Raw genomic sequence first — 24315 nt, 5'->3', positions numbered from 1 at the left:
AAGAAGACGAGGAGGGGGAGGAGGAAGAGGAGGGGGAGGAGGAAGAGGAAGAGAAGGAAGAAAAGAGGTGGAAGGAGGAAGAGAAGAGGAAGAAAAGGAGGAGGAAGAGAAGTAGGAAGAGGAAGAGAAGGAGGAAGAGGAGAAGATGAGAAGAGGAGGAGGAGAAAGAGAAGGAAAAAAAGAGGAAGAGAAGGAAGAAAAGGAAGAGGAATAGGAGGGGGAGGAGGAGGGAGGAAGAGGAGGAAGAAGAGAAGGAGGAGGAAGAAGAGAAGGAGGAAAAGAGGAAGAGGAGGAAGAATAGGAAGAGGAGGTGGAAGAAGGAAGAGGAGGAGGAGGAAGAAGAGAAGAGGAAGAGAAGGAGGAAGAAGAGAAGGAGGAAGAGGAGAAGATGAGAAGGAGGAGAAAGAGGAGGAAGAAAAAGAGGAAGAGAAGGAAGAAAAGGAAGAGGAAGAAGAGGAATAGGAGGGGGAGGAGGAGGAAGGAGGAAGAGGAGGAGGAGGAAGAAAAGGAGGAGGAGGAGGAAGAGGAGGAAGAAAAAGAGAAGGAGGAAGAGAAGGAGGAAGAGAAGGACTGTGGGATCCTTGGTGCTCTCTGAGCTTGGCGGTTTTCTTGCAAACGTTTCATGACCCAACTAGGTAACATCATCAGCGCTCAAGGGCGTGGGGTTTGCAGGGAAAAGGAGGTGGAGGAAATATCAATGCAAGGAGAGAGGAGGCTTTGTTGTTTATATGCTGGTCTCTTGCCAATCACCAGGAGAAGTTGACTTCTAGTAGGCATGCAAAACAGCTGGGTGACTTTGGCCAACAACTAGGAGACAGTGAGTTCTAGTTCCATTGTAGGCATGGAAGACCGTTGGATGACTTTGGCTTAATCACCAGGAGACGGCGAGTTCTAGTCCCACCTTTGGCAAGGAAGATAGCTGGGTGACTTTGGCCTAATCACCAGGAGACGGCGAGTTCTAGTCCCGCTTTAGGAATGAAACCCACTTGGGTGACTTGGCTGACTAGGCGCTCACCTCACCCACCTTTTCAACCAATAAAAAGATCTTGAATTGTACAAAGCCAAAGCAGGATATAAATCCCAACATTTGTTCTTCTTTAAAGAGAAATTCAACTTCGATGCGACTCGTCCCCAAATTTTTATCAACCTGATGATGAAAATATGAAGAGCTTAATTTTTCTTCACTCAAATGTTAGGGGCCCTCAACGTATAACCATAACGGAGTCTAGAATTACGATGAAGCCGGGCCGATGAAGTAGGTTCCCCACAAGACCGTACACAATTTTTGATTTTCTTTTTGCGGCGGTCATTAAGTGAATCACCAGGTTAAGCGAAGCCATTTTCTGCCACGGACGTTAGTCGGAAACCAGAGCAAAACGCCAGTTTCCAGCCGGCAAAAAAATTGTCCTAAATCGTAGTCGCATGACCGCCAGACACGGTCAAAAGTGGCTGGTTGTGGAGTGTGCAAATTGCGATGCGACAGGGTGTGTGTGTGTCTGTGAATCGAAACTTATTTGGTACCTTTTTTTTGGGGGGGGGGGGTGTTTCGTCTTCGCTTCAACCCGCTCCTAAGTAGACTGGTTGTAAATTGAGGATTCCGGTCGTACGTCGAGGTCTTAGCAAAGGCGGAGTGGACAAGAATCAAGACAGCCCCCCCCCCCCCAAGGAAACCCCCCAGATCCCAGAAGACGCAAAAGACGCTGTGACGGTTGTGAAACGTTTATTGAACATTTATTAGCCACAAAATGACAGGGATGATGGGGGAAAAAAAGACTTAGGGACCTGGGGGGCGAAAACGAGCAGACGGAGCCTTACCCACATGCAGCGAGACGGAGGCTGCACCCCGATAACTTAAAAGAGCACCCCGTTCCCCTAAAACACAATCCCCCCCCCTTCCAACCTCTCCAATGACGGCTTGCAAAAAAAACGGACATCTGGGGAGGCGTCGTTGGCCAGCAGGATGAGCTCAAACCCGACGGGCCTCCCATGACGCCTCGAGGGAGGGGGGTGAGGCTCACCCACATCCGGGGGCTTTGGGGAAAGGGGGGCGGCGCGGCGGGGCCGGGGATGCCATCATCGCAGGCCTCCACGCAGGGCTAGGACCAAGTGAAGGACTGAGCCGCCCTGGATCTTGTAGTCGGCAGCCGTTTTCTCATCATTCCTACGGGGGGAGACAAAAGCAGGGAGTGAAGCCCAATTTTGGAATGGGGGTGCCTACTCCAGACACATATATCATTCATCTTCTTTTAACGACCCCCTCATCCCCCGCGGAGTGGAGTTTGGGCAACTGACTGGAGTTAGCAGAGTCTTTCCTGGCCCGCTGCCTTCCTATCGCCAGAACTGAGTTTTGTTCAGCAGTGATATTCTCACCGTGCCCAGAGAGAGAAATACCCGCTTCTACCTAGGATCAAACTCGCAGCCTGCTGATTGTGAGACGAGAGCTCTAGGCCACTGCACCACACATATATCTTTGCCTGGCTATATTAGAAATCTGGTGCCCAGGAGGTGTGGTCTTAGGAAAAATAAAGGACTTATTGGATCCCGGATCTCCCGATTCCCCAACAAGCCTTTTTTTTAATTGCCAAGATAAATCCAATATTTTAACATTAATTACTTCATTAATACCAAGTTTGATTCAGAATTTGGTCGTGTGCCGATTTCAATTACGCACCGATTGAGAAAATTAAGCAGATAGCATCGTTATGTTAGATAATTTGGATTTTTCCACTCCAAAGGAAGGAGGGTACGAAACAAAGATTTCATTTATAGAAAGTCCTCGACTGGCAACCGTTCGCTTAGTGACCGTTTGAAGTGTCCCAGGGTTGCGTGATTCCCCTTCTGACGAGCAAAGTCAATGGGGGGAAAACCGGGTTCGCTTAACGAACGGAAGAACTGCCAACGGTCCGCTTTACGAACGCGACGAGAAAAGTCGTGGCACGGAAACGAAACTCACTTTAACCAACGTCTCGCTGAAGCCCGTCAATGTTGGGGCTCGATTGCGGTCGTAAGTCGAGGACGGCCTGTATAACTTCGGAGTTGAGCGTTGGATTATTTCGAGAATGAAGAGTTGAATTTTGGCGTTCTTAGGAGCCTTGGTTTTCCTCCAGACGTTTCGTCACCAACCTGAGGAACGTCATGAGGGTTGGGAGAACGAAAGTGGCTGGTTGCCAGATCGGTTGTGATCGGGGGGTGAGGTTTCTTCCTTGGCGACAACATTGTGACTTCCCTACTTGCTTATCTGGTCTTGTTTACTTCATATCTGGGTGTTGGCTGTGAGGGAGAATGTCTTTTCGGTTGTTTTGTTCTGACTTAGGCTTCCCCCCAAAAGCAGGAGTCCTGACAAAAAAACCCTTTTATTAAAGAAATGTGAATCCCTCTCCTTCACATTCACCAACAGTCTTTCAAAGGAATATTTATGACCACAGACCTTATCTGTCTTGGAAAGCTGCCATGTTAATATTTTCCCAAAGGAGGTGCTGTGAAAGGAAAGACTGGCAGAGAGTCTCTGAGATTCAAGGACAGATCTTCACACTCCTGAAACGAATCTAACGACCGATTGAACCAATTGTCTCCTGCAAACTCCACTCCCCTTTTGCTCCTCTTTTATGTCCTCTGGGAGAGGCCATTCATCGTCCACCTGTGTCCTTACTCCGTCGACCCTGATTTCTTAGCTGTTCTTTGCTTCTGGCAACGCTGCCCATGCGCACACTGGGAACAGGCTCCAGCTGTTCTTCTGCCTCACTGTGCCTCCGACACAGAGCCCTCATCAGAGCCTTCTCCAGCCTCCAGGACTGGCCCATGCTCCTCCCCAACCCTCCTCACTGTCCGAATCTGCTGCCAACTCCGCTGGCCGCTTGTGGGTCACAACAATCCTTGACTTTTGACCACAACTGAGCCCCACATTTACGTTGCTAAATGAGACAGTTGTTCAGTGAAATTTTGCCCCATTTTCTTGCCACAGTGGTTAAGGGAACGACTTCAGTCGTTTAGTTGGGAACACGGTTGTTAAATGAATCTTGGCTACCCCCCCCCCCCGAGTTTGCTGGTGAGAAGGTTGCAAAAGGAGGGCGCGGCTGTCATCAATACGAATCAGTTGCCAAGTGTTCGGATTTTGAGGATGTGATCTCGGGGATGCTGCAATACGTGTGAAAAACGGTCGTAAGTGTGAAAAACGGCCACGCCTCGCTTTTTTCAGGGCTGTTGTGACTGCGAATGGTCGCTAAGCGAAATGTTGCAAGTTGAGGAGTGCCTGTATTAATCTTACCAAAGAATCTGCACAGAACAATGTTCATCCTGGAACATGTTTAAGGGCCACCCAAGAAAAAGAGTCTTCTGTTGTTATTTTAATTTTCGTTTCTGGGTTGTGTTAAACTGTAGTAGGTTTATACTAGCTCTGTGATGGCGAACCAATGACACGCGTGCCACAGGTGGCACGGGGAGCCATTTGTCAGGGCACACTTTGGCCTCCTTTGGATGTCATTTTTTGCCCTCTGGAGGATTCCCTGAAGCCTCCGGAGTGCAAAAATAAAACAGCCCTACATGCAAACCAGAAGTTCAGGAATGTACTTCCAGTTTGTTCATAGGGCTGGTTTTAGCCCTCCGGAGCCTTCAGGGGCCAGGGCCGTTTTTTCACACTCCGGAAGCTTCAAGAAAGACTCCCTGAAGGCTCCGGAAGACAAAAAACAGCCCTACGGACAAACCGGTTGTGACTGCACATTGAGAGTGTGCATTTTGAATTCAAGTTCTGTTAAGATACAGCCTGTTGTGCCTTAAAATGACTTCTACTGTACAGCACTCCACAAGGAGACTCCCTCTGGTAAGGGAGATTTGTTCTGTGCAACGCCGGGTTATCAGCTAGTACAGTGATGGCAAACCTTTTTTGGCTCGCGTGGGGGGGGATGCACGAGGGTGCGGCTCTACGGACAAACCAGAAGTGACTTCCAGTTTGCTTGTAGGGTTGTTTTTGGACATCCGGAGCCTTCAGGGAAGCCTCCTGAAGGCTCCGGAGGGTTAAAACCGGCCCTCCGAACAAACCGGAAGTCCATTCCCGAACTTCCGGTTTGCTCATAGGGCCGGTTTTTCATGCTCCGGAGGCTTCAGGGAAGCTCCTGAGCCTCTGGGGAGGCGGGGGAGGCTGTTTTCGCCCTACCCAGGCTCCTATAAAGCCTCTGGAGCCTGGGGAGGGCGAAAAAAGTACACCAAAAATTGGGGGGAGTTCTGGTTGTGAGCGCATGCGTGCTGGGGTCGTGCGCATAGCATCATGGGTGTGGCACATTCGCGCACCCCCCGTGCTCCCCCTACTTTTGGCACGCGAGCCAAAAAAGGTTCGCCATCACTGTACTAGCTGATAACCCGGAGTTGCATGGAACAAATCCCCCTTACTAGAGGGGAGTCTCCTTGTGGAGCGCTGTACAGTAGAAGCCATTTTAAGGCACAACAGTCTGTATCTTAACAGAACTTGAATCCAAAATGCACTCTCTGTCAAAAGTACTGTGATTTGACACTATAGATATACTTCATTCCTTTTCATTTCAGCTGCCCAGGTATTCCAGAGTTATGTTGGAACACACACACACACACATACAGCCATTTTTATATATTATAAAAGTAATAAAGGAAGAATGGATAGTTTTTTTGGATGGCCAAGAAAACAAGCTGATGTTTTCATGAAACGAATCAACCCAGATTTGTCACTCCAGCCTCAGCAGGCTCAAATTACAGGCAGTCCTCCCTTAATGACTAGAATTCCTGTCACTAAGCAATGCGGTCGTAAAGCGGGATGTTCATGTGACGGCATGGGTGAGAGAGACAGCAATCCCGAGAGCTCCCAGTTGCCCTTCTGAAACGAGGACCACTACAGGGCGTTAAGTGAGGACCTCGTGGGATCATGACTTCCGATTTCCTGCAGGCTTCCCCAAGGATTCTGCTCCTTTGCAGGGAAGGCTGTGAATTGCGATTCCCTTGCTTTTCAAAACATTCTTGGCTTGGTTTTGGATGATGGACTTTTTTTTTTATGTCCCTCCCCCTAAAAAAATTAGGATAAAATCTATGCTGGCAGGACATACCGTATTTTTCGGAGTATAAGAGGCACCAAGGTTTTGAAGAGGCAAATTAAAAAAAGTAGGTAGGTAGATAGAGGGATAGAGTGGGAGAGAAAGAGAGAGAAATACAGTAGGTAGGTAGGGAGAGAGAGAGAATAGGTAGGTAAGTAGGTAGGTAGATAAAGGGATAGAGAGAGAGAGAGAAATAGAGAGATAGAGAAATACAGTAGGGAGGGAGGGATAGAGACAGGGTGTAGGTAGGTAGTGGGATAGAGAGAGAAATAGAAAGATATATATATAGAGAGAAAAATACAGTAGATAGGTAGGGAGAGAGAGAGTAGGTAGGTACGTAGGTAGATAAAGGGGGAGAGAGAGAGAGAGAGAGAGAAAGAAATACAGTAGGTAGGTAGATGTTCCCAGGTGTATTTATCCATGGGCTGGAGAAGGAAATTGCTGACAATCTGCAGCACCTAAGACTTTGTTTCTGCTGGCACAGCACTCGATCAATCTAATTCTCATCCATCAGTTAAAGAGCTTTCCAAAAGGGGGAAAAAGTTCTTGCACTCTGCAAACCTCACAACGGCCCATTTTCGTGAAAATGGGCCCGGTTTCCCCCCCCCCAAAAGGCATGAATAGCCTTGGGGGGGGGGGCTTGCAGAGTGCTCCTGGGGGGGGGGGGTGCCCACCCAAAAACGAGCAAAAATGCCCCATGGTTGTCAAAAAATTGCATGCATAGCCTTATGGAGGCTTATAGAGTGCTCTTGGGGGTGGGGTGGGGGGGCAAAATTGAGCAAAAACTGGCCTGTTTTTCACTCATTTCTGCCCTCCCCAGCCCCCAGGAGCACCCTGAAAGCCTCCTAAAGGCTATGCATGGCCATTTTTGCAAAGGGGGCAGGGTTTCGGGAGGCCAAAAATGCTGTATTCGGTTTATATTTTCAGTTTCCTTTTTGAGGGAAAAAGGTGCGTCTTATACTCCGAAAAATACGGTACTCTCCTTGGTTAAAACTCACATTTGCTTGCCGCTGTAGATGAGTCGCTGCTGTTGAGGCGGGATGCCTTCCTTTTCTTCCACCCGCTCTTTTATCCTTTCCACCTGAAAGGGAACAGAGAAAGGGGGAAAAAAGAGAGTAAGGTCTATTTCTCGTAGAGCAGAGATCTTAGCTTCTACCCGGTGGGAGGAGGGAAGGGCCGTAACAAGCAACGTGGGATGATTTAAGACCGGTGTTTTGCAACCTTGGCAACGATGGACTTCAACTCCCAGAATCCCCCAGCTAGCCTGCCAAGCAGCCCCTTATCTTCAAGTAGCCAAGTTTGAAAAAAGGTTTTTAGCTGCCTGGCTAAAAGGCGAATTCACACATTTCTGAAACTCACAAAGCTTCAGCACCTCTGTAACCTACTGCGTATGTCTCAAGCTTGACCACTTGAAGATGGGTGGACTTCAACTCCCAGAATTCCCCATGCTGGCTGGGGAATTCTGGGAGTCGAAGTCCACCCATCTTCCAGTTCTCCAAGACTGAGAAACATGGCTGTCATGTTTGATTCTGCTCCCAAGGAAAACACCCCAGCGTCTTCACTCCAACCTACGGCCCCTTTTCAAAGCTGCTCCGGTGTAGGCCATCAACATCTGATCGTTTGTCAGAAGGGCTTCTCCAGGAATTACCTGGAGGATTGAGGAAAAGTGGCAGGGATTCCCATGTGGGTGAGTACACCTGGGGCGATTTAACATCTTAGGATTTGGTGGGGGAATTGAAGAGGAGTTCTGGAGAGAGTAGCAAGTCAATGAAGGCAACGGCTGGGTGAAAAGAAGATTGAGAAGGAAAATCGGCCAACAGATACAAGCTAGAGAGAGGAAGGTGAATGTAAGGATGTAGAGAGTGGCTGAATCATTCTCTCTGTGGAAGGGAATCCTTTGGTCATCCTGGCTAAATGCCCTCCCCTGAAGTTATCTGGAAATCAACCAAGAATAGAGCTGGAAGGGACCTTGGAGGTCTTCTAGTCCAACCCTCTGCTCAAGCAGGAGACCCTAGACAAGTTCAGACAAGGGACTGACCAGTCTCTTCTTAAAAACCTCTAGTGGCGGAGGCAGCCACAACTCCTGGTGGCCAGCTGTTCCACTGGTGAATTGTCCACCCCGTTAGGAAGTTTCTCCTTAGTTCCAGCTTGCTTCTCTCCTTGATGAGTTTCCCTCCGTTGCTTCTTCTCTTGCCTTCGGGTGCTATGGAGAATAGGTTGACTCTCTCTTCTTTGGGGTAGCCCCTCAAATACTGGAAGACTGCTATCATGTCCCTTTCTAGTCCTTCTTTTCTCTAGATTAGCCAAACCCAGTTCCTGCAACTCTACATTGTACGTTTTAGTCTCCAATCTTTTCAGAAGCATTCAATTTGTATGATCTGCTTAGATTAAGTTATCTTCAGTTGAATTAAATTATCCAGCCCCCTAAAAAGCAGAGACATCACTCTGCCAACAAAAGTGGGTCTAGCGAAGGCGATGATTTTCCCAGTTGCAATGGATGGCTGCGAAAACTGGATCTTAAGGAAGGCTGAGTGCCAAAGAATGGAGGCCTTTGAACTCTGGTGCTGGAGAAGACTCCTGCATTGAGTCCCTTGGACTGCAAGGCCATCCAACCGGTCAGTCCTAGAGGAAATCAACCCTGACTGCTCTTTAGAAGGCCAGATCCTGAAGAGGAAACTCAAATCCTTTGGCCACCTAATGAGAAGGAAGGACTCCCTGGAGAAGAGCCTCTGGCTGGGAACGATGGAGGGCAGAAGAAGAAGGGGACGGCAGAGAAGGAGGTGGCTGGATGGAGTCAGTGAAGCAGTCGGCGTGAGCTTCAACGGACTCCGGAGGATGGGAGAGGACAGGAAGGCCTGGAGGAACGTCGTCCATGGGGTCGCGATGGGTCAACACGCAACTAACAACAAGCCCCCTAATCGTCCTAGTTCAGTAGTTCCTAGGCGGTGACCAAAACTGGACGCAGGATTCCAGGTGTGGCCTTACTAAGGCTTTATAAAGATTGTAGAAAGTAGGGGTGGGGGCATGATGGAGGGAGTTCCCCCCTATTTTGCACAGAAGCTCCTCCCTTCTCCACAAAGACAGACTTTCGGAGGACGGGGGAGTGAACTGCGTTTGAAGGCGAAGCAGGACACGGAACACGGATAGACGGCAAGATCAAAACCCACCCCATTCTTTTGAGGGCCGATACCTTGTCCGTCGGTTCGATATCGATCTCGATTTCTTTCCCGGTCAGCGTCTGCAACGAAAGAAGAAGAAGAAAAAAAAGGTTCATCAAACCACCATTGTCCTCTCCCTCCGCCGAATCCCATTCTGGTTCAGTTCTAAAGAGAGATGGGAATGGATCTGCTAGCTTTGGATCTCTGGGAGCTCCTCTCCTTGTTTATGCACGAATCAAAAGGTCTTTCATTCATCGATGTTTCCGGCTTAGATCCTACTTGGATAGAGGCACACCAGGCTCAAGAATCTTGCTGGCGTTTATAGAATAGAATAGAACAAGAGAGTTAGAAAGGACCTTGGAGGCATTCCATTCCATTCCTATATTCTACTCTATTATTCTATTCTATTGTATTTTATTATACTATTTTAATCTATTTCACTCCATTTCTTTATTCTATTCTATTGTTCCATCCCATTCCAATATTCTATTCTATTCTTCCATTCCAATATTCTATTCTTTTCTATTATTCCATCCCATTCCAATATTCCATTCTATTCTACTCTTCCATTCCAATATTCTATTCTATTCTATTCTTCCATCCCATCCCATTCCAATATTCTATTCTATTCTTTTCTATTCTTCCATCCCATTCCAATATTCTATTCTATTTTTTTCTTTTCTATTAATCAAATCCTATTCCAATATTCTATTCTATTCTACTCTTCCATTCCAAAATTCTATTCTATTCTATTATTCCATCCCATTCCAATATTCTGTTCTATTCTTTTCTATTCTTCCATTCCAATATTCTATTCTATTCTTCCATCCCATTCCAATTTTCTATCCTATTCTTCCATCCCATTCCAATATTCTATTCTATTCTTCCATCCCATTCCAATATTCTATTCTATTCTTCCATCCCATTCCAATATTCTATTCTATTTTTTTCTTTTCTATTAATCAAATTCCATTCCAATATTCTATTCTATTCTACTCTTCCATTCCAATATTCTATTCTATTCTATTATTCCATCCCATTCCAATATTCTGTTCTATTCTTTTGTTTTCTATTCTTCCATTCCAATATTCTATTCTATTGTTCCATCCCATTCCAATATTCTATTCTTTTCTATTCTTCCATTCCAATATTCTATTCTATTCTATTATTCCATCCCATTCCAATATTCTGTTCTATTCTTCTTTTCTATTCTTCCATTCCAATATTCTATTCTATTCTTTCATCCCATTCCAATATTCTATTCTTCCATTCCAATATTCTATTCTATACTATTCTACTCTTTCATTCCATTCCATAATAACAGAGTTGGAAGGGACCTTGGAGGTCGTCTAGTCCAACCCTCTGCTTAGGCAGGAAACCCTACACCACTTCAGATAAATGGTTATCCAATGTGCTCTTAAAAAAAACCCCGTGTTGGGGCATTCACAACTTCTGATGGCAACTTCTGTTCCACTGATGAATTGTTCTCACTGTCAGGAAATTCCTCCTCAGTTCTAAGTTGCTTCTCTCCTCGATTAGTTTCCACCCATTGCTTCTTGTTCTGCCCTCAGGTGCCTTGGAGAATAGTTTGATTCCCTCTTCTTTGTGGCAACCCCTGAGATATTGGAAGACTGCTATCATGTCTCCCCTAGTCCTTCTTTTCATTCAACTAGACATACCCAGATCCTGCAAGTGTTCTTCATATGTTTTAGTCTTCAGCCCCCTAATCCTCTTTGTTGCTCTTCTCTGCACTCTTTCTAGAGTCTCCACATCTTTTTTTACATTGTGGTGACCAAAACTGGATGCCGTATTCCAAGTGTGGCATTATAAAGTAGTATTAATGCTTTGCGTGATCTTGATTCTACCCAGTTTATGCAACCTGTGATTGCGTTGGCTTTTTTGGCAGCTGCCGCATACGGCTGGCTCCTATTTAAATGACTGTCTACTAGGACTCCAAGATCCCTCTCCCAGTTACTACTATTGAGCAAGGTACCACATATACTGCACCTATCCATTTGGGTTTTTTAGCTAATTTATAGCTATCAAGAGGAAGCTCTCAGGTCTTTGAGTTACCACCTGTGCCTCCGAGAAGAGCCGGCTTCTAATTAACTTCCAAAATGACTATGTCTCCAAGCTATTAATTAGATTTAAGCCTGAAGACTCTGCCAGTCCTTCATCATGGCTGATTTTAGTTCCTATTGCGGTTATTAATACTTTGAATTCAAATGTCTGGACAGGATTTCAAAGAGGAGAGGAAGACGTTTGCTTAGTGAATTGGTATTCAGAATAGCGTAACAGCATTAGAAGGGAACTTAGAGGTCTTCTAGTCCAACCCCATTCAAGGAGGAGATCCTGTACCATTCTTGACAAATGGTTGTCCAGTCGCTTCTTAAAAAACCTCCAGGGATGGAGCAAACAACTTCTGGTGGCAAGCTGTTCCACTGGTTGATTGTCCTCAATGTTAATTCCAGGTTGCCTCTCCCCTTGGTAAGTTTCCATCTGTTGTTTCTTGTCCTGCCTTCTGGTGTTTTGGAGAAGATACCTACCATTATTATTATTTTATTTATATACATTAAAAAGGCTGTATGTATGTATGTATGTATGTATGTATGTATGTATGTATGTATGAATGTATGTATGTATCAGCATAACTCTGGAATGCCTCAAGCAATTTCAATCAAACTTGGTACCCTGATGAATTATACTCTGGAAACAAATACTGTCGGGGTAAGACGCCCCTAACACCCCTCGGGGTGTGTGTTCTGTTAAGATACAGCCTGTTGTGCCTTCAAATGGCTTCTACCGTACTGCCTTCAAATGGCTTCTACTGTACAGTGCAGTGGAGTTGCCATGGTAATGGCTTCACAGTAATCCACAGGAGGGCTCCCTCTGTGGCTTTTCGGGTGCGTTTCAAGGTGTTGATTATCATCTTTAAAGCGCTCCATGGCACAGGACCTAGGTACTTGCGGGATCGTATCCTGCCCCATACATCCCTTCGGCCGATCCGCTCTCACAGAGAGGGACTCCTCCGGGTACCGTCCACGAGGCAGTGCCAGCGGGCGGCGCCCAGGAGTAGGGCCTTCTCTGTGATGGGCCCGACCCTCTGGAATGACCTCCCCCCGGACATCAGAACAACTACCGATCTCCGCTCCTTCCGCAAGAAGCTTAAAACCCACCTGTTTGGTTTAGCTGGTCTGGTTTAGTCCCTCAATTCGGCACTTTAAAATTTTTAGGGGTTGGTTTTAAGTCGATTTTTAATTTTTATTACTCTGTACATCTTAGGTTTAATTCGATTTTAAGTGTATTTATTCTCTGTATATGGTTTTTAATGTGTCTGTACACCGCCCCGAGTCCCTTCAGGGAGAGGGGGCGGTCTATACATTTAATAAAATAAAATTAAATTAAATTCTAGTAAGGGGGAAAATCTAACATTAGAAATTATGTTTGGTCCAGACACTTTCCTCCTGTAAATAAATACCCAGGCAACCCTGGGTTATTGTCTAGTAATAATATTAAACCTGTATGCTCCCTGACTTTCAATGTCTCCGCACAGTTCCCAACCATTGCAATAAAATCAGTCAGATTTAGCCAGAAAGGCAAAAGATGACAAGAGTGATGAAGTGAGGGGGAATTTCATTCTCCTTTGTTGGAGCCTGGGAGAAAATGCCAGGGGAAAATCCAAAGTATGATGAAAAGTTAGAAACGGTGGGAATCCTCGGTCTTCTAAACGGTAAGAGTGTTGTCTCCTCGCAAGAGGGTTGGTCGGAGTCGAACAATCCATTTTAGGGGATAAACCGGGAAATAAGGCCGCTCAGAGTCACCTGACCCGCGCGATGGATAGCAAATAAAGTTGATAAATAAACAAAGCAGTTTATATGCGAACGTATACGTGGAGAATGCGAGATTATGATTATTGCTGGGATTGGTCCACAGTCAGCCAGATGTTAAGACCTATAGATTCATTACACCGTCAGCCAGATGTTCAGACTGGATTTGGCATTTTTTTGTCCACCCCTCGAGTCCTTTCCAAGGCCCTGGGATAGGCAGATTAACAGATGAACAGACTTGGAAGGGACCTTGGAGGTCATCTTGTCCAACCCTGCCCCCCCGCCCAAGCAGGAGACCCTACACCATTTCTGCCAAGATGGCAGTCCAGTCTCTTCTTGAAAGCCTCCAGTGATGAAGCTCCCACAATTTCCGAAGGCAATTTCTGTTCCATGGGTGGATTGTTGTCCCTGTCAGAAAATTCCTCCTTATTTCCAGGTTGAATCTCTCCTTGGTCAGTTTCCATCCATTATTCCTTGTCTGGCCTTCAGGTCCTTTGAAAAACAGGTTGACTCCCTCCTCTCTGAGGGCAGCCCCTCAATTATCGGAAGACTGTCCTCATGTCTCCCCTGGTCCTTCTCTTCCCTAGACTAGCGAGGCCCAGTTCCTGCAACCGTCCATCGTATGTTTGAGCCTCCAGTCCCCTCATCATCCTGGCTGCTCTTCTCTGCACTCTTTCCAGAGTCTCAACATCCTTTTTATAGTGTGGTAACCAAAAGTGGATGCAATACTCTAGGTGTGGTCTTACTTATAGAGTGGTATTAGTACCTCCCTTGATTATATCCCTCTGTTGATGCAATTTAGGATTGCATTGACTTTTTTTTGGCTGCTGCCACACACGGCTGGCTCATATTTAACTGGTTGTCCACTAAGACTCCAAGATCCCTCTCAGAGTGACTGCTATTAAGCCTGGTTTCACCCAGTCTGTATGTGTCCTTCTGGTTTTTCTAAGTGTAAGACTTTTCTCTACATTGGATTTCATTTTGTTACAGAGAGCCCAGGGTTCGAATCTGTCAAGATCCCTTTGGATCTTGAGCCTATCATCTAGGGTGTTGGCTATTCCTGCCAGCTTAGTATCATCTGCAAATTTGGTTAAGTTCCCCTTCTATTCCCTCATCTAAGTTATTTTTACAATTGACCGATGGGGATTTTTGCCAATGCCGATAGAATTCAAGAGGTGCTCCAGATGTTTTTGGGGTTTCACCCAGGTTGCCTACCACTATTAGTCCTAGCTTGGCTTTTTTTTTTTTTTTTTTTGCCACAGTCATTTTATTTCTGTTTGCAGGTTTTTGTTTTGGCCTTTCTTTATCATGACATTTTAAAGCTCTATGCTGCCCATCTCTACCAAGTGACTCACAATACCATGAATAAACAGAGTAAAACAATTATGGGATTAAAACATTTAAACAGCAGACATTACAAACATTAAAATTAATATTCAAGCAGAGGAAAAGCTAATGCGTACATGGTATAGAGGTGAGATCTTGCACTAAAATTACTTAGTCACCTCCAAAACGGGATAGCCCCCCCCCCCCATACCAATGCCAGTTGGAAAATAAAATAAAAATAATAATTTCCAGAGTCGGAGAAAAAGAACCGGGGAAAAAAATCACGAAATATTGCAACCCAGACATCGAAACAACGCGATTATGGATGAAACATGCGACAGTGATACCCATTTGTCATCGGGGGACTTGGAACATCGTATATTTTAAGAAGGTACGTGGTTGGTAACTAGGATGCTGGCAGCAAACCGGTATCAACCATTAGCACCAGTCAATGGTATTTGTGACGCATCTTTGAATGTTCAGTTAACTGAGTTTTATGTTTAATGAATAAAGTAAATAATAATATTAATTAGAATAATATTATTATTAATAGGTTGATACCTAGGACCTTGGCAGCAACCCATATCAAACTTTAGAACCAGTCAGTGGTATTTGTGACGCATTTTTAAATGTTCAGTTGACTGAGTTTTATGTTTAATGAATAAAGTAAATAATAATATTAATTAGAATATTAATATTATTATTATTAATAGGTTGATACCTAGGACTTGGCAGCAACTCATATCAACATTTAGCACCAGTCAATGGTATTTGTGACACATTTTTGAATGTTCAGTTGACTTTTATTTTTAATAAAATAAATAATAATATTAATTAGAATATTTATTATTATTATTATTATTATTATTATTATTATTATTATTATTATTATTTCAACAGAATTGTATCACAGCGGCCAGTTGTTTCGCCGGATTTGGCATTGATTACTAGTGGGGCCCCACCCAGGGGCTTGGTACGTCGTAACGTATTTTCGTAATATACGTGCAGATCCAAGCAGTGCGGCCTTTTGCATTTGACTGATGGTGATTTTGTCAAGTTTTAACTGTTTTAAATGTAATTCCAGTGCTTTTGGAATAGCACCCAGTGTGCCGATTACCACTGGAATTACCACTGCTGGTTTGTGCCGTAATCATTGAATTTTGATTTTTAAGTCCTGGTATTTTGCGATTTTTTCATATTCCTTCTCGGCGACCCTGCTATCACCTGATATTGCGATGTCTATGATTGTAACCTTATTTTTCTCAACCAGTGTGATGTCTGGTGTGTTATGCGCCAGTATTTTGTCTGCTTGTATACGAAAATCCCATAGGATCTTGACCATCTGACCCTCGATGTTTAATAATAATAATAATAATAATAATAATAATAATAATAATAATAATAATGATGATGATGATGTTGATACCTAGGACCTTGGCAGCAACCCATATCAACCTTTAGCACCAGTCAATGGTATTTGTGACGCATTTTTGAATGTTCAGTTGACTGAGTTTCATGTTTAATGAATAAAAGAAATATTTATAACATATTTATATCGTATTGCTATATGACATAAGTATTTTAATATAAATCTTATGATATTTATAAAAAGGAGCAGATGATCCGTTCTTTGGATGAGCTGCTGGCAAAAAAACCAACAGCTACTCCTCGACTTACGACCACAACTGAACAACTGGTTGTGGGGATTGTGTCTGCTGTGACACAACCTTTGTGGGGATTGCGTTCCCTCACACGACCTCCGCCTTTTGTACGAGGGCCTTCAAGCAACCAGGGCGGCCCCTAAGGAAGGAAGGCCGCCCTTCACGGCATGGAGCTCTCTACCGGTCTGGCTCCTACCTGCCGGCGCCTCAGAGGCAACTCCCAGAATGCACCGCGGCCGGCGCTCCCAAAAGGATGCCGCCCCGGTGCCTCAGCAGCCATGGAAAGGCCCGTTCGCGGCTCCCCTCCGCCGGAGCCTCCCGCCTCACCTTCACTTTGATCAGCATCTTTTTCTCTCTCTCTCGCTCGGCCGCCCCGGTGCCTCTCAGCGCCGCCCAACCTCCGACCTCGGAAGCGGAACTGGCTTCTCCTCGAGGCACCTCGCGCCCGACGGGTTGTTTCCCGGTCGCTTTGTGGCGTCACTTCCGTCCCTTGTCCCTAAGTTCAAAAACCCGGGAGAGAATGCTTCAAAGATATCCTTCCGCCGCTTGTCGCGCTGGATTATGGGAGATGCTGTCTTTTCCCCCGCTAGCCTCGCTGGGATGAAACGGAGCGGAGGACTCCGTTTCCCGGCACGCCCCGCGATTCCGTCACAGCTCTTCCTTTTTGATAGGCTGCTTAAAAGAAAGAGCGCCGATAAAGTGAAGGAAGGAGCTATCATTCTATTTCTAATAATAATTAATTATTCGAAATTAGAATTATTAATTCTATAATTATTTAAACCCTTGTTCTACCGCTGAGTGAAAGCACTTTAAAAAAAACATGGCCGCTCGGAGAAAAAGTTGTGACGCTTTGACCGCTGGGAGTTGTAGTTTTTCTTCCCTAAGTTAACTGATTAGCCTTTCCCTCTGCGCTTGACGTCATCCCGCTTGAGCGCGCTCCCTTAAGGGAGATGTAGTTATAACAGCCCTTGTGGGCTTTGCAGGCGCTTAGAGTGAGAACTACGTTTCCCACAAGGCATTGCTCCTCCGTTAAAAGCCAACGGCAGCCAGCTTCGAGGGGCTTAGAGCGGAGGCCTTGGAAGCCGGGAGAGGATCCGCGGTCGGCTTTTTATCCCTGTAAGGGAGCGCCAAAAGACCGGAAGCGGACGGAAAGCGAAAACCGGGGAAACAGGAAGTGGGGATTTGTGCAGCCCCCTATATACTCCGCACCCTCAAAATGTGGAATGTGATGCCAGTTTTGAGATAGCAAAATGGAGATTCTGGGTAGGGGTGCAAGGTTGGCATCGCTAAAAGCCAGGCTTTCCCAATTTTGCAGCTTGAAAATGGCTGGACTTCAACTCCCAGAATTCCCCAGCCAGCCAATATGGCTGGCTGGGGGATTCTGGGAGTTGAAGTCCAGCCGTCTTCCAATATCCAAGGTCGATGCACACTGCCTTAGGCTAACCTGGCATCCCTCCAACTTCGTGCCCTCCAGGTGGGCTAGGCAGGACTACTATCCCCATGGGCCGCGCTGGCTGGGGCGCATGGGAGTTGTAGTCCCGCCCCACCAGGGAGGTATAATGCAAAGCCAGCCAAGATTTCCCTAAGATCAAAGAGCCTTAAGTGGTCCAAGCCCACCCAGAGATGGATCTGAAGCTTCCCAGTTTGGGGATGAAGCGATTGGGGGGGGGGCCCGCCCCGTGGGGACTCTTAACGTGGGCAGAGGAAGTCTTAGCCCCATGGACAGAGGGAATTTTGCAGCTCCGTATCTGGTGACTGTGTGCGCGTTGAAGTAACGGCGGTTTCGAAAGATTGGCGATGGGGATGACAAAGGGTTTATGGGACGGAGAGATTCGCTTGCGATCAAGCTGGACTTTGGTCATTCAATTCCGTTTTATTTACTTATTTATTTTGGTTTAGATTAGAATGACGGGAATGGCCGGCTGGAAATCGAGGCCGATGGTCACACGGAGGTCATAAACATTTATTGGCAGCAATCTTCGGTTCAACACAATTCACCCAGGGTAAGTGTCACAAAGTTGAAAGTGTAATTTGAAAATTATCATTAACTAAGGTGAAGGTTCCCCTTGCACCTATGTGCTAGTCGTTCCCGACTCTAGGGGGCGGCGCTCGTCTCTGTTTCAAAGCCGAAGAGCCAGCGTTGTCCGAAGACGTCTCCGTGGTCACGTGGCTGGCAGGGACTCAACATCCAAAGTGCACGGAACGCTGTTCCCTTCCCACCAAAGGTGGTCCCTATTTTTCTACTTGCATTTCTTACGTGCTTTCGAACTGCTAGGTTGGCAGAAGCTGGGACAAGTCACGGGAGCTCCCTCCGTTACGCGGCGCTGGGGATTCGAACCGCCGATCTTTCTGATACACAAGCTCAGCATCTTAGTCACTGAGCCAACTTGCAAACACTATTGAGAAGATCTATGTAGATTCCCAGTCAGGTTTCCCCAAAGATCTTTTTTCAAAAGGCAATTCGACTTTTCTTTTTCCTCGAAGACGTTTTGCTTGTCATCCACACCCCATTTCAGTCCTCGACGTACGACCACCATTGAGCCCGACGTTTCTGCTGTGAAGTGAGTCATTTGCGAAGTGAGTGTTTGCTCCGTTGTACGACCTTCCTTGCCGCAGTTGTGAAATGAATCACTGCAGTTGACAGATTAGGAACCCGGTTATTTAGTGAGTCTGGCATCCCCGTTGCTTTTCAGAAGGTCGCAGAAGGGGACCTTCACGTCGTAAGCGTGAATCAGTTGCCAGGCATCTTAATTTTGGTCACACGATCACGGGGATGCTGCAAAAGTCGTACCTGTGAAAAACGGTCGTCAGTCACTTTTTGTCGTAACTTTGAATGGTTCCTAAATGTAGTGTTTTAAGTCGAGGAATACCTGTATCTGATGACCCCGAGGGCACAGATAAACGTCCAAGTGGCCTCAACGGCTCTCAGAGAGAGTACTAATGACCAGATGACTGCAAAGGAATATAAATCCATCTTCCAACATTCAGTCAGAACTGAAGAAGCTTCTCGGATGAGAAGGGAAACGTCTTCAAGGAAAAATACCTGAAAATTAGGAAGTCCAGTTGCCTTTTGAAAAAACAAGGGATGACCGATGGAAAATAATTTGCATCGGAGATCGTTTAACTATAAAATAGAATAGGGTAGGGTAGGGTAGGGTAGGGTAGAATAGAGTAAGAATAGGATTCATAGAAATAGAAAGAAATAATAGAAATAGAAAAAAATAATAGAATTGAAATAGAAATAATAGAATAGAATATTACTTGCATTGGGATTATTCTTTATATGGTTTGTATTTTTTGTCATGAATTGCACCAGTGAGCTAAAACCAATTTCGTTGTATTTATTTTGTACAATGACAATTTATTTTGTACTATTATAGCATAAAGGCTATACTATAATAAAAGAAATAGAAAGAATAGAACAGAAATGAAAATATTAGAATTAGAAATAATCAAAATAGAATAGGGATAATAGAATTAGAATTGGAATAATAGAAATAGAAAGAAACAGAAAGAAATAATTTTATAGAAATAGAAAGAATAGAATAGAAGAAATAGAAAGAACAGAACAGAAATAGAAATATTAGAATAGAATTAGAATAGAATAGAATAAGAATAGGAATAATAGAAATAGAAAGAATAGAATGGAATTAATAGAATAGAAATAGAAATAATAGACTAGAATAGAATAAAAGAAGTAGAAATAAAAAAACAGAAATAGAAATATTAGAATTAGAATTAGAATAGAAGAGTCAGAGGGGACCTTGGAGGTCTTCTAGTCCAACCCCATGCTTAGGCAAGAAATCCTATACATTTCAGACAAATAGTTATCTAATCTCTTCTTAAAAACTTCCATTGTTGAAGCATTCACAACTGCTGGAGTCAATTCATTCTCCTGATGATACTTACTGTCAGGAAAAAAAAGTTTAGAGAAGAAAAGGTTGGGATTTCATCCCTGGTATTCCAGAATTCAGGGTTTTGCTTTTTATTTTTTATTTTACAGGAATCCAAAATGCCCCACATAGATAATGACATTAAGCTGGACTTCAAGGATGTCCTCCTGAGACCAAAAAGGAGTACACTCAAATCCCGGAGCGAGGTAGAAGGATTTTTTTCATTCCCCTTTGCAGATGACAAAGCAGCAGTTATAATCATCGTTGAGATAACTAAATGTGAATTTTATATCTATCTATCTATCATCTATCTATCATCTATCTATCATCTACCTATCATCTATCTAATCTATCTATCTATCTATCTATCTATCTATCTATCTATCTATCTATCTATCATCTATCTATCCATCTATCATCTATCAATCTAATCTATTTAATCTATCTATCTAATCTATCTATCTATCTATCTATCTATCTATCTATCATCTGTCTATCTATCTATCTATCTATCTATCTATCATCTATCTATCTATCCCTCATCTATCCTATCCTATCTATCATCTATATCTATCCCTCATCTCTCATCTATCTATCTTTCATCTATCTATCTATCTATCTATCTATCTATCTATCTATCTATCTATCTATCTATCTATCTAATCATTTATCTATCTATCATCTATCTATCTATCTATCTATCTATCTATCTATCTATCTATCTATATATCATCTATCTATCTATCCCTCATTTATCCTATCCTATCTATCATCTATATCTATTCCTCATCTCTCATCTATCTATCTCTCATCTATCTATCTATCTATCTATCTATCTATCTATCTATCTATCTATCATCTATCTATCCATCTATCTAATCATTTATCTATCTGTCTATCTATCTATCTATCTATCTATCTATCTATCTATCTATCTATCTATCTATCTATCTATCTATCTATCAATCTATCAATCTATCAATCTATCAATCTATCAATCTATCAATCTATCAATCAATCTATCTATCCATCTATCTAATCATTTATCTATCTATCATCTATCTGTCTATCTATCTATCTATCTATCTATCTATCTATCTATCTATCTATCTATCATCTATCTATCATCTATCTATCTATCTATCTTGGTACACAGATGACTTCCTCTCTGGAAACAAATACTGTGGGGGGTAAGACATCCCTAATATTCCTCGGGGTGTGTGTTCTGTTAAGATACAGCCTGTTGTGCCTTCAAATGGCTTCTACCGTACTGCTGTAAAATGGCTTCTACTGTACCGCGCAGTGAAGTTGCCATGGTAGCAGCTTCACAGTACTCCACAAGGGGGCTCCCTCTGGTAAGGGGGGAAATCTAACATTACAAATTTTGTTTGGTCCAGACATTTCCTCCCTATACATAAATACCCGGGCAACGCCGGATTATCAGTGTTTAGTAATAAATAAATATGTAGCTATGGATTTAAAGTCAGAGAAAGGCCGAATTTGAGAATCGCGCTTCGTGTTTGGCAGGGGGAAGAAAACATCCTTGGAGGAGTGTGAGTGTGTGTTGTTAGCAAGTTAGAAACACCGAAGGGACGTGTGTTAAATGAGGCAACCTTGAAGTCGTTTAGTACATGTAGGCCTCGACTTACAACAGTTCGGTTAGTGGCGGTTTGAAGCAAAAAGAAGAGCGGTTGGTAAAGATTGGGGATGTTTTAACCGAGGCTCTCCAAGAGCAGGAAGCAAACTCCTGGTCCCGACAAAAAAAACCCTTTTATTCATTTGTTGTGAATTTTGCTCCTTCACATCCAGCAAAGTCTTTCAAGGGAGGATTTACGGTCACAGACTTTATCTGGCTTGGAGAGCTGCCAGGCCGATCTCTGCAGAAACTGGCCAGGAATCTCCGAGAGTCCCGAACCAATGAAGCGAACTCCTGCAAGCTCCACTCCCCTGGCGCTCCTCTTTTATTCCCTATGGGAAGGGCCATTCATCGTCCACCTGTGGCCTTACTCCCAAGTCGACCCCTGTTCTTTAGCTGTTCCCTTCGTCTGGCAGCTCTGCACATGCGCACACTGGGAACAGGCTCCAGCTGTTCTTCTGCCTCACTGATGTCCGACTCCGAAGGCAGCTGATAACTGGCATACGGCCCTGGCCCCCTCTCTGCCTCCGACACAGAGCCCTCCTCCGAGCCTTCCCCAGACTCCAGGACTGGCCCATGTTCCTCCCCAACCCTCCTCACTCTCTGAATCTGCTGAGGCTGCCTCCTGGCAGCAGGCAGAAGATGGGTGATTGACAGGCTGCCGTTCCTGATGGCTTAAGTCCAGGCAGAGGTTGGGTTCCATCAAGGCTGGGAGAATCGAGAATTTCAAAGTTTGGGGGAGTCGAGTCTTCTCTGCATTGGGCTCCTTTTTGTCTCTAGGTGGACCTCATGAGGTCCTTCACCTTCCGTAACTCCAAGCAGACCTACACGGGGATTCCCATCATCGCGGCCAACATGGACACCGTGGGGACCTTTGAGATGGCCAAGGCCTTGTGCAAGGTACGGTTTCTCCCCCAAAAACCCCCAGATTAAATGACTTTGTCTTAGGCAGAGTTTCTCAACCCGGCCCCCTGGAAGACGGCGGGATCTCAACTCCCAGAATCTGTGCTGGCGGGGGGACTCTGGGAGTTGAAGTCCACCCATCTTCCGGGGCCCCAGGTGGAGGAAGGGGAGCAGAAGCCCTCCGAGGGAGGAAGTCGGGATTCAGCTGCGGGGATTTCGGTAAGTTTTAGCCTTTTCTCTTTGGAGGGAAAATGCAGGGAGAGTCCAGGTTTGTCCAAGTGGGCTGGCATTAGATTCCATCCACAAGCTCCTTCCTTCCTTCCTTCCTTCCTTCCTTCCTTCCTTCCTTCCTTCCTTCCTTCCTTCCTTCTTTCTTTCTTTCTTTCTCCTTCCTTCCTTCTCCTTCTCCATTTCTTTCTTTTTATTTCTTTCTTTCTCTTTCTCTGTCTTTCTCCTTCCTCCCTCCCTTCCTTCCTTCCTCCTCCATTTCTTTCTTTTTCTTTCTTTCTTTCTCTGTCTTTCTCCTTCCTCTCCTTCCTTCCCCATTTCTTTCTTTTTCTTCTTCCTTCCTTCTTTCTTTCTCTGTCTTTCTCCTTCCTCCCTCCCTCCCTCCCTCCCCTTCTCTTTCTCCATTGATTTTCTTTCCTTCCTACCTTCCTTTCTTCCTTTCTGTCTTTCTCTCTTTCTCCTTCCTTCCTTCCTTTCCTTCCCTCTTCTTTCTTTCTTTCTTTCTTTCTTTCATCTTCCTTTCTTCTTCCTTCCTCCCTCCCTCCCTCCCCTTCTCTTTCTCCATTTATTTTCTTTCCTTCCTACCTTCCTTTCTTCCTTTCTGTCTGTCTTTCTCTCTTTCTCCTTCCTTCCTTCCTTTCCTTCCCTCTTCTTTCTTTCTTTCTTTCTTTCTTTCTTTCTTTCTTTCTTTCTTTCTTCTTTCTTTCTTTCTTTCTTTCTTTCTTCTTTCTTTCTTTCTTTCTTCTTCCTTCTTCTTCTCTATTCCATCCCTCTTTCTTTCTTTCTCTCTTTCTCTGTCTTTCTTTCTCCTTCCTAACTCTCCTTCCCCCCTCCTCCATTCCTTTTCTCTCTTTCTTTCTTTCCTTTCCCTTTCTCCTTCCTTCCCTCTTTTTCTCTCTCTCTCTTTCTTTCTCTGTCTTTCTTTCTCTCTCCTTCCTTCCTCTTCTCTATTCCATCCTTCTTTCTCTCTCTCTTTTTCTTTCTCCTTCCTTCCTTCCTCTCCTTCCCTCCTCCTCCTTCTCCATTTCTTTTCTTCTTTCTTTCTTTCTTTCTTTCTTTCTTTTTCTTCTTTCTTTCTTTCCTTCTCTCTCTCCTTCCTTCCTTCCCTTCTTTCTTCCTTCCTTTCTTCCTTTCTTTCTTTCTCTTTTTCTATCTTTCTCCTTCCTTCCCTCCTTCTCTTTCTCTCTCTCTCTTTTCCTTTCTCTCTCTCTCTCTCCGTTCCTCTCCTTCCTTCCTCCTTTTCTGTTCCTTCCTTCCCTCTTTCCTTCCTCCCTCCCTCCCTGCCTGCCTGCCTCCTACAAATAAGGCAGCGAACGTGTCCATCACAGCTTCCTCCTATTTTCCCGACAGTAACGACCCTGTCAGGTGGGCTGGGCTGAGAGGCAGCGTCACTCTGTTGGCTTTCGTGCCTCAGGCGGGACTTGAACTCGTGCTCTGCCTCTTCCCAGCTGGGGGTCTTAGCCTCTCGCTTCATCCTTTCCCTGCTGTTTCCTTCCCCCAGTTCTCCCTCTTCACAGCCATCCACAAGCACTGCGCTTTGGAGGAGTGGAAGGAATTCGCAGCTCAGAACCCGGATTGTCTCCAGGTAGGTCTGGGAACTTTGCCTTCCCTTCGCCCTCTCCTGTCCACC

At 44.9% G+C, this 24315-nt stretch overlaps 2 protein-coding genes across 2 annotated transcripts in view; one reads left to right on the top strand and one right to left on the bottom strand.

The window, feature by feature from the left end:
- Nucleotides 1-1703: 1703 nt before the first annotated feature.
- LOC309381636 (ubiquitin-like protein NEDD8) lies at nucleotides 1704-16539 on the bottom strand. Its single transcript, XM_081932835.1, has 4 exons — nucleotides 16353-16539; nucleotides 9244-9291; nucleotides 7052-7134; nucleotides 1704-2161 (listed from the first exon to the last, which is right to left on the bottom strand). Exons 1-4 carry the CDS (start codon nucleotides 16368-16370, stop codon nucleotides 2074-2076), a joined length of 237 nt encoding a protein of 78 aa, XP_081788961.1. The 5' UTR covers nucleotides 16371-16539; the 3' UTR covers nucleotides 1704-2073.
- Nucleotides 16540-17185: 646 nt separating this feature from the next.
- LOC309381834 (GMP reductase 2-like) overlaps nucleotides 17186-24315 on the top strand; it is a gene marked incomplete at its 3' end in the record, with an annotated part of 7482 nt that continues 352 nt past the window's right edge. Inside the window, exons 1-5 of the mRNA XM_081933119.1 lie at nucleotides 17186-17301; nucleotides 17925-18028; nucleotides 20029-20124; nucleotides 22335-22454; nucleotides 24187-24270. Coding sequence (XP_081789245.1) covers nucleotides 20038-20124; nucleotides 22335-22454; nucleotides 24187-24270 — 291 coding nt within the window. The 5' untranslated portion in view covers nucleotides 17186-17301; nucleotides 17925-18028; nucleotides 20029-20037. The remainder of the gene's footprint in view (nucleotides 17302-17924; nucleotides 18029-20028; nucleotides 20125-22334; nucleotides 22455-24186; nucleotides 24271-24315) is intronic.

The sequence above is a fragment of the Natrix helvetica genome, assembly GCF_964273705.1.
Source record: "Natrix helvetica genome assembly, chromosome: Z".
Classification (NCBI taxonomy): domain Eukaryota; kingdom Metazoa; phylum Chordata; class Lepidosauria; order Squamata; family Natricidae; genus Natrix; species Natrix helvetica.
Note: the sequence above shows the minus strand (reverse complement) of the source record. Positions and strands in the feature narration are given on the sequence as shown.